The 9,869-nt window shown below is 35.9% G+C and overlaps 1 protein-coding gene across 1 annotated transcript in view; it reads left to right on the forward strand.

Annotated features, from left to right (window-relative positions):
• The window catches only part of LOC111139959 (zinc finger X-chromosomal protein-like), a 60,644-nt gene extending 51,205 nt beyond the window's left edge, over window positions 1-9,439 (forward strand). The window contains exons 5-9 of the mRNA XM_022492352.1: window positions 4,039-4,188; window positions 4,615-4,758; window positions 5,117-5,272; window positions 5,742-5,882; window positions 6,832-9,439. Of these exons, the coding sequence (XP_022348060.1) occupies window positions 4,039-4,188; window positions 4,615-4,758; window positions 5,117-5,272; window positions 5,742-5,882; window positions 6,832-8,015 (1,775 nt within the window). The 3' untranslated portion in view covers window positions 8,016-9,439. The remainder of the gene's footprint in view (window positions 1-4,038; window positions 4,189-4,614; window positions 4,759-5,116; window positions 5,273-5,741; window positions 5,883-6,831) is intronic.
• Window positions 9,440-9,869: the final 430 nt, after the last annotated feature.

The following is a 9,869-nucleotide window of genomic DNA, read 5'->3' on the forward strand; positions in this document are numbered from 1 at the left end:
AAAGGAGTTTAAAACTTTAAAGAAGTTTTAGATTTATTCAGAACTCTCTTGCCTGAATGCTGAGATCTTTGTCCTCTAATCCTACCTGTTTGACATATTAAAGCTACCTTTAGGAAAATGACTTAGCTCAGTCTGCTGGATAGGTCAGAAAACATGTATTTAGCTTTGAAAACAAGACTAAGTATAATAATGTCAGAATTAAGGACATGATAGTTGTTTTACCAACAAACTATATAAAACATAGGTAAATATCCTTGCCTCCTTCACTTTGTATATGGCTGAAGATACCAGTCAGAATGTTTTACTGGTATAACCTCCAGTTCTACCCTCTTTTCCCTAACAAGGTAACTATTAGGTCTGTTGATTTGCCCTTGAGTCTCAAAAGGAAGAGTATTTTTCTTTTTTAGTTTTTAAGGAAACTTTCTTCATCTTTGCTTCTTGTTTTGTCTTCTCCCTTTCCCTCTAAGATCTTGATTCTATAATTTACCATGTCCCTGACCTCCGGCCTCTTACTTTCTTTATTTCCCAGATTATGAGCATACTTAAGTATTTTTATCATTGATGGAGTTACCTCTTTGATCCTGCAATCCATTCTGACTACTCCTTTGTTCTCCTTTTTTTGCAGTAAACTTCTTAAAGGATTTTTTTAAAGATACTAATTATTTATTCGATAGAGCACATGCAGGGGGAGCAAAGGCAGAGGGAGAGGGTGAAGCAGGCTTCCCAGTGAGCAGGGAGACCAACATGGCGCTAGATCTCAGGACCCTGGGATCATGACCTGAACTGAAGGTAGATTCTGTTTTCTTTTTTTTTTTTTTTTTTTTAAGATTTTATTTATTTATTTGACAGAGATCGCAAGTAGGCAGAGAGGCAGGCAGAGAGAGAGAGGGTAGCAGGCTCCCTGCTGAGCAGAGAGCCTGATGCAGGGCTCGATCCTAGGACCCCAAGATCATGACCTGAGCCAAAGGCAGAGGCCCAGCCCACTGAGGCACCCAGGCGCCTCTGAAGGTAGATTTTTAACCGAATGAGCCATGCAGGCGTGCTGCATTAAACTTTGTAAAGATATTAACATCCATGTTCCATAGAATCCACAACCTACTTGAGTCTGACTCTATATAGCATTCACTAAAATATTTTAACCAAGAGTATGAGTGACCTCCAGGTTAGTACGAGCCACTGCAGATGTTCCTCCTTCACTTTGTACTTGTCTTAGGATTTTCTATATTTGTAAGATTTTAGGATGCTGTTTGAAAGCATTTTTGTGCACATGATATATTGGCATGGGGTGATCTTGATTTCTAAGTAAGAAACTAAGATAAAGTGTTAGTGTATTTTTACTTTTCAGTGTTGGCTTTTGAAAGACTAAATTCATCTTAATATTCTATGTAAGAATATTCTTTGTTATTCTGTGAAAGAATTTTGACTAGGCAAATGGAATTTTTGAATCTTTTAAAAAATTTGATGGGGAATTTATAGAACTCTTTCAAAGATGTCAAAATCTAACTTCTATCTTTATAAGTCACTGTTAAGATTACAGATAGGTCTGCCTAGCTGGCTTAGTCTTAGTAGAGTATATGATCCTTGGTCTTAGGGTAATTGGTTTAAACCCACTGCATAGAATTTACTTTAAAAAAAAAAAGAATTTTTCATGTAAAATTTAAGTGATCATAACTATCACCACAGCCTTAGGTGAATTGTGCTTGAGTCATGTTTATAGATGCTAATAGAAACCATCTAGCTATTATACCATATATTGACTTTTACAAAAATAAACATTGCCTCTAAGAAATGTCATTGAATACATTCTGAAAACTTCAGATATTCATTAAGGTTACTTTATGACTCATGGATTTCTTTTGAATTCTGACTAGAATCACTGGATTTACTTGTTGTGGTATCTTACCCTAAACGTTCAACTTTTCTAAACTGCAGTTTGCTCTATTTTAAAATGTTAGTGATGTTTTTAACACCTCCTTTACGACTTAGTATAAGTATTTTGCAGTGTGTATATTAATAAATGCTAGCTATCTTATTAGTGCACTTTTTTTTTTTTTTTTTTTTTTTTTTTTTTTTTTTTTTTAAAGATTTTTATTTATTTATTTGACAGAGATCACAAGTAGGCAGAGAGGCAGGCAGAGAGAAGGGGCGGGAAGCAGGCTCGCAGCTGAGCAGAGAGCCCAATGTGGGACTTGATCCAAAGACCCTGGGATCATGACCTGAGCCAAAGGCAGAGGCTTTAACGTACTGAGCCACTGAGGCACCCCTTATTTTATCACTTTATCTTTTTTTAAAGTTTTTTTAAAGTTTTTATTTAAATTCCCGTTAGGTAACACAGTATAATATTAGTTTCAGATGTACAGTGTGGTGATTCTGAACTTACATACATGGAGTCCTTGATACCCATCACCCGTTTCTGTTACCCCTACACCTGTTAGATTATAAACTTTAAGTCCATAACTTTTTCATATTTTTACTTCCAGTACTTAGCTAGCCCAGAGTCTCATTACTCTATGATGCATTGCTGAATTGAGTAAAACATTAATGTCCAACCATAAAGATAAAATTCATGTATTTTTATCACATCTAGCAGGGGAACACCAGAAAGGTAACTAAAAGGGAAATGAGGGATGCCTGGGTGGCTCAGTGGGTTAAGCCGCTGCCTTCGGCTCAGGTCATGATCCTAGGGTCCTGGGATCGAGTCCCATATCGGGCTCCTTGCTCAGCAGGGAGCCTGTCTCTCTCTCCGCCTCTGCCTGCCTCTCTGCCTGCTTGTGTGCTTTCTCTCTCTCTCTTTCTGACAAATAAATAAAATATCTTAAAAAAAATAAAATAAAAATAAAAGGGAAATGAGAAGATTTGCTAGGTAAATGGAAGACAAATTTTTTTTTTCTGGGCTTTGGTTTCTTCTCTGCTTTGTCTTCAGTTACAGCAGCCAGGCCAGTTTTATCTAGAGCAGAGAGAATATTTCTGTGCTTTTTCTGTAATATATTCAACATCAATAAATCCAACTTTGTGAGAAGTTAGATCATATTGGCCAAGTTTTCATTCATTAGTCTTTTCCTCACTTTCATCTGTGCCAGAGATATCATTGGATGGCCATTGTGGGTAGCAGTGGATAAAAGATTACATTTCATAGGAATTATGCTTTTGGTATTTATTCCAATCCAAGTCTGCTTCTTTGGGACATTCTTTTTTGGTTTCCCAATACTAAGCATAATACTGTATTTCATTAGCCTCTTTTATAAAGATTAAATTATGAAATGTTAAAAAAAAATTATGAAATGTTTGTTCTGTATCCCCTGAATCTCCACTGTCATGAGCCATGTGTGTCTATATTGGTATCTTTTTTTTTTTTTTGTCAAAAACATAATAAAGGCTACGTTCATTAAGTTATTTGAGAATACTGTATATTTAAGTATACATTTGCTGCATTTGCCAGCAATGACCCAGACTCAGTTTTATGAACTCAAGTGTGTGCCTCATTCAAGTATATACCATGTTTGTGTTTGTGTGCAGCTTTAACTTTAAATATTTTGATAGTAGAATTTACATTGACCATTGCAGTATATGTTTCTGAAAATTGTATTTTGATTAAAAAAAAAATTCTACTAAGAGACAGATAAGACCACATAATGGTCAAAACACTAATAAGACAGTGCTAAGAAAATGTATTAAGACCAGGATTTGGATATTTTATTGTAGGACATTCTTCCCAAGATCTTTAACAATATAATAATCCTTTCATCTTATGGTTAATAGTGTATGCAAAGATATAGAATATAATCTCATTACTTTTGTTAGTTTTTAAGGCTACCATGAATTTGCTTTAAGTAAAATATTTTTTACCTGAATATCTCATCCCACTTTTAGAATATTTGCAAAATGTATTTGTTGAATTTCCTACTTTTTAAGATATGAAATCATTCAATTTTATATGAGTCAAATTAGAGATTGTATTTGTAAAACACTTTTCAAAAAGGTAGTATTTTATTTAAGTGTCTGTTACTGTTATTTATGATGTATTTCTTCGCTTTTCAGTGGATGATGCTGGCAAAATAGAACACGGTGGCTCCTCTGGAATGACCATGAACACAGAGTCAGAAATAGATCCTTGTAAGGTGGATGGCACTTGCCCTGAAGTAATCAAGGTGTATATTTTTAAAGCTGACCCTGGAGAGGATGACTTAGGTAAGAGGAAAGCTTCAGGATATTATTCATCCTGATCAGCCACTTGAACCTGATTTCTTTTGGGTGGTTTAGATTGAGAACATTTGAAATATTTTCTGAAGATAACTTAAAAAAAATTTTTTTTGAAGATTTTATTTGAGAGAGAGAGCACAAGCAGCCTGGAGGGTGGGTTAGGGAAGGGCAGAGGGAGAGGCATGCTTCCCACTGAGCAGGGAGCCCAAGGCAGTACTTGATCCCAGTACCTTGGGATCATGACCTGAGCTGAAGGCAGATGCTTAACTGACTGAGCTACCCAGGCGTCACTGAAGATGACTTTTAAACAAGGATTTCCATGTAGCAGTATAAAAGTATATTAAATATAATAAGTGAAACAGGTGGAAATGATGTTTTCAGATAAATTCTTGGAGCTGTCATCTTCCCTGATAGGTGGCACTGTAGACATTGTGGAGAGTGAGCCTGAGAATGACCATGGAGTTGAATTACTTGACCAGAATAGCAGTATTCGAGTACCAAGAGAAAAGATGGTTTATATGACTGTCAACGACTCTCAGCAAGAAGATGAAGATTTAAGTAGGTGCCCTTTTTGTGGGAGAAAATTCTGTTTCTGTATACAGTTAATTTTTTTAAATACAACTAATTGAAGAAAGTAAACAGTACTATTGTAGATACTATTGTACTGTCATATACCAAAGAGGAACATTAGTGACTCTTAATGTATGCTTAGGATGTTACTTTAAAAACAGTGGTGAAAGTCAAGAAAGGAATGGTTCACTCAACAAATATATATGGAGTATTTACTGTGTGAAAATAATTTAATAGGTATGTAACATTTGAAATTTCTGTTTCTTTGTCTGAATTCATGCAAGCATTTTTTCTGTCTGGTCTCTATAAACCTGGTCTTAAAGAATTCTACTGATTTTCTAATTAGATGTTGCTGAAATTGCTGATGAAGTTTATATGGAAGTTATAGTAGGAGAGGAGGATGCTGCAGTGGCAGCAGCTGCAGCAGCTGCTGTGCATGAACAACAAATGGACGACAATGAAATTAAAACCTTCATGCCAATAGCATGGGCAGCGGCTTATGGTAAGTCACATACATAGTGGCTCAAAGGATTGCATGGTTCTGGAACAAGAATTCATTATTGAAAATGATTTCTATAGCTTCAGATTTCAGACATAGGAAGTACCAGTATAGTGGCGTAAAGATGTAAAGGATGATTATTTATAGTCTGCCTTTTGCCTTAATTTTAGTAGGAATTTTCTTTGCCTATATTATGTAAGAGATAAATAGAAATTTTTTATCTTGAATATATCTGGATCATGACTTTACCATTTGAGTGTCACCGTGGGACTTTGTGGTGCAAAATGCTGTTAAATTTGGAAGCTGGGCTTTTTCTGTTGTCTAGTACATAAATTTACCCTTAAAGCTCACTACCTGGATGGGGAATTTGTCATTCATGAGTATCATGGCATTTTGTTGTTCTAGTTAATAAAGAATCCGTAATTCTTTATAAGAACACTGTGTAATTTTGTTTCTTAATACATGTTGTTAGGTAATAATTCTGATGGCATTGAAAACCGGAATGGCACTGCAAGTGCCCTCTTGCACATAGATGAGTCTGCTGGGCTCAGCAGACTGGCTAAACAAAAACCAAAGAAAAGGAGAAGACCTGATTCCAGGCAGTACCAAACTGGTAAGGGTGCACAAGTTCCACAGTGCAGTGTGCTGTGCAAGCTCTGAGATTAAACCAGTATGTACCCATAGAGGTATTAATGATAACAATTTAGCTGCTAGATCATATGTAGCTTTTGTGTATTGAAATGAAAAATAATTTTAAGAATTCAGTAATATTCATGAATGATTTCCTGGAATAAAAAGAAATGGGTTTTGAGTCAGACATTTAGGACAGTAAAATCTGAGGATATTTTATGGAAATAAAATTGCTAAAATTACATTATTTAACTCTAATGAACAAATTTAAATATTTTGTCAGCATGAAGCAGGCATTTACTGAGGAGCAAGACAAATACTTCTGTTGTCCATTAAATAATTCCTTTCCAGTATAATCTTGTATACTATTTTGCATATTACAGTTTTTTAGTAAGTGGTTAAACTTTAAGTTACCATAAATTTGGCTTGTAGTAATAAAACTGAAAGGTGAACTTTGTTTTTATGAATCATGTTTTATAGATATCCAAATACATGTGGCTTTAAATGTCTATTTATTTATTTATTTGACAGAGAGAGACACAGTGACAGAGGAAGCACAAGCAGGGGGAGTGGGAGAGGGAAAAGCAGGCTTCCTGGTGAGCAGGGAGCCCAATGCAGGACTCTTCTCCCAGGACCCTGGAATCATGACGGAAGCCAAAGTCAGAGGCTTAACGACTGAGCCACCCAGGCACCCCCGTCTGTTCATTTTAGATTGGGAGTGTTATGGGTGGTTACATTGAATGAAGTTTCTGGACAAGATTCTGTTCATCACTGGGTTTTGCTATTATCTCTTTCACTGAAGAACAGTGAAAAGAATGTTAACTTGAGGAGTATTTGTCTGATAATATTCAGAATATGCACTTTTAAGTGGTTGAAGAAAACAGAATGGAACTTGGCTCGATCACTCATGGTCTTTTCTTTTCCTTTTGTAGCAATAATTATTGGCCCTGATGGACATCCCTTGACTGTCTACCCTTGCGTGATTTGTGGGAAAAAATTTAAGTCGAGAGGTTTTTTGAAAAGGCACATGAAAAACCATCCTGAACACCTTACCAAGAAAAAGTACCGCTGTACTGACTGTGAGTACACTACCAATAAGAAGATAAGTTTACACAACCACCTGGAGAGCCACAAGCTGACCAGCAAGGCAGAGAAGGCCATCGAATGTGATGAGTGTGGGAAGCATTTCTCTCATTCTGGGGCTTTGTTTACTCACAAAATGGTGCATAAGGAGAAAGGAGCCAACAAAATGCACAAGTGTAAATTCTGTGAATATGAGACAGCTGAACAAGGGTTGTTGAATCGCCACCTTTTGGCGGTCCACAGCAAGAACTTTCCTCATATTTGTGTGGAGTGTGGGAAAGGTTTCCGTCACCCGTCAGAGCTCAAAAAGCACATGCGCATCCATACCGGGGAGAAGCCGTACCAGTGCCAGTACTGCGAGTATAGGTCCGCAGACTCTTCTAACTTGAAAACACATGTAAAAACGAAGCATAGTAAAGAGATGCCATTCAAGTGTGACATCTGCCTTCTGACTTTCTCAGATACCAAAGAGGTGCAGCAACATGCTCTTATCCACCAAGAAAGCAAAACACACCAGTGTTTGCACTGTGACCACAAAAGCTCGAACTCAAGCGATTTGAAACGACACATAATTTCGGTTCACACGAAGGACTACCCCCATAAGTGTGACATGTGTGATAAAGGCTTTCACAGGCCTTCTGAACTCAAGAAACACGTGGCTGCCCACAAGGGTAAAAAAATGCACCAGTGTAGACATTGTGACTTTAAGATTGCAGATCCATTTGTCCTAAGTCGCCATATTCTCTCAGTTCACACAAAAGATCTTCCGTTTAGGTGTAAGAGATGTAGAAAGGGATTTCGGCAACAGAATGAGCTTAAAAAGCATATGAAGACACACAGTGGCAGGAAAGTGTACCAGTGTGAGTACTGTGAGTATAGCACTACAGACGCCTCAGGCTTTAAACGGCATGTCATCTCCATCCACACGAAAGACTATCCTCACCGGTGCGAGTACTGCAAGAAAGGCTTCCGCAGACCTTCTGAAAAGAACCAGCACATAATGCGACATCATAAAGAAGTGGGCCTGCCCTAATGATGCCACTACGGACATTTGTGGAGATGTTGGCCTTGAAGCAGGAATTTCATTTTAAAGCCAGGCTCATTCACATGCAATACTGTATATCGATTTATGCTGTGTACAAATAGAATTACTGCTTCTAGTCAACTTTTCTTTACATTTTACTTAATAGAGTGTTCTGGATCCTATTCAGTTCGTTCAGTGGCAAAAAGTAGCAACAGTCAAATTGCTTTTAAAAAGGAATCCCTGATTCTGTACTGAATTTTTCAGTCTTAGAAGTTTTACTATTTATTTAAGTATTCACTTTATATACATTGATGGTACTTCTAAGACCACTTAAAGATAAAAAAGAAACAACATAGGATTGGCAACTCTAAAAGTATTTACTTTGAGTCATTTTTCCCTCATAAATCTTTCATATTAAATAGGAACATCTGCTAATGGTAAACAGATTTTACTGTTGGGTCTAATCATTATATGAAAGTAATTTTCTTATCTTGCTTAATATTTTCAGACTGTGTGACAATGACACTTTTTTCCATTTGAGTCTCTAGTATTGCTAAATGCAGAACATTGCTGTTCTGTTTAATTTTCATTTTATTCAACAGACAAAATAAGCTTTATTGTGACTTTCCGTGTAGTACATCTTTTGTCAGCATAGCACACTTTTAGAAAGTTACTGAAAGGTTTTGCTTATTCCTGTTTGTTGTTTTTCTGTCCATGTAGTTTTGTTTAGGAATACTTGCGTTCAACAGATGAGACTTAACTGTGAATTGAGTTTTGGAATATTAGAGTTAAATGGTGGCTCATAGGCTGCTTTGCAACTGGATCTGTAAGTCTACCCCAGGTTTTATATGTGCCTGTGTGTTACTTGTTTTACATATTTACACACACAATCCCAAATTTAAGTCTATAATGAAAAGTATTAACTGTACAACAAAATGAAAGATCCAGAGATATATGAAAGAACATTTTGCAAACTTAGTATTCATAAGGATTAAGTTAAACGTGAGGGGAAAATTAGAATATAAGGATAGTGTATTTTTAAAGAGCGAAGGTATTTTCCTTAAATATCTTTAGGAGTTGGAAAAGACAAGGTATTTCTAGATAGAATATTTTTATATAAAATTTTAGCTTCATACCTTAAATTTTTTGGAAAAGCTAGTGAATATCTAACCATAAATCTATCAGTAGTCACTGCGAAGCATGAAAAGGAAATGTCTTCTCACAAAGTAAAGATTAGGATTAAAAAGACAAATGGCTGCAGAGGATGGGTGCTAATTAAAATTGGCACATTTAGCCCATTTTTTAATTTCTTAGCAGATTTGAAGATTAAACATTTAAGTTAGATTTGATTAGAAGATAAGTTTAAAGTACATTATGAAAACGTGAGACTTCATTTGGAATATTACCAAGTCTTTGAGTTGTTTTTTTTTTTTCCCCAGAGTTGGCATATTTTAAGCAGTGAGTCATAAATAGATATAAAATGAATTTAAACAGTTAATTAGAATTTGGTTTGTGTTATATGAATTTTCAAAAATATAGGAAACACTTTTTGTTTACTTAAATTGGGTATTGGCACATACATACTGGCACATTATTCAAGAATAGAAATTTCTCTTCCCACTTGATAGCTAGCTCCCTTGCAACTTCATTGTGGTGCTGCCTTCTACTCTTACTATAAAGTTTTTGTCTTCTGCCTTTTCTCTGTGCCACTAATATTCATATTCAGAAGTTGTATTTATAGGGTTAGGAATCTAAATATTGGGAGTTTTGAAGTTTGGATTAATTTAATCTTTTTATATCAAGTGCTTTAGGCACATAAGAACTTAAATCTAATGCCAGCCAAGCAACAGGATGGATTTGGAA

This window comes from Enhydra lutris, unplaced genomic scaffold (assembly GCF_002288905.1).
Source record: "Enhydra lutris kenyoni isolate GAN:26980312 unplaced genomic scaffold, ASM228890v2 scaffoldscaffold130, whole genome shotgun sequence".
Taxonomy (NCBI): Eukaryota; Metazoa; Chordata; class Mammalia; order Carnivora; family Mustelidae; genus Enhydra; species Enhydra lutris.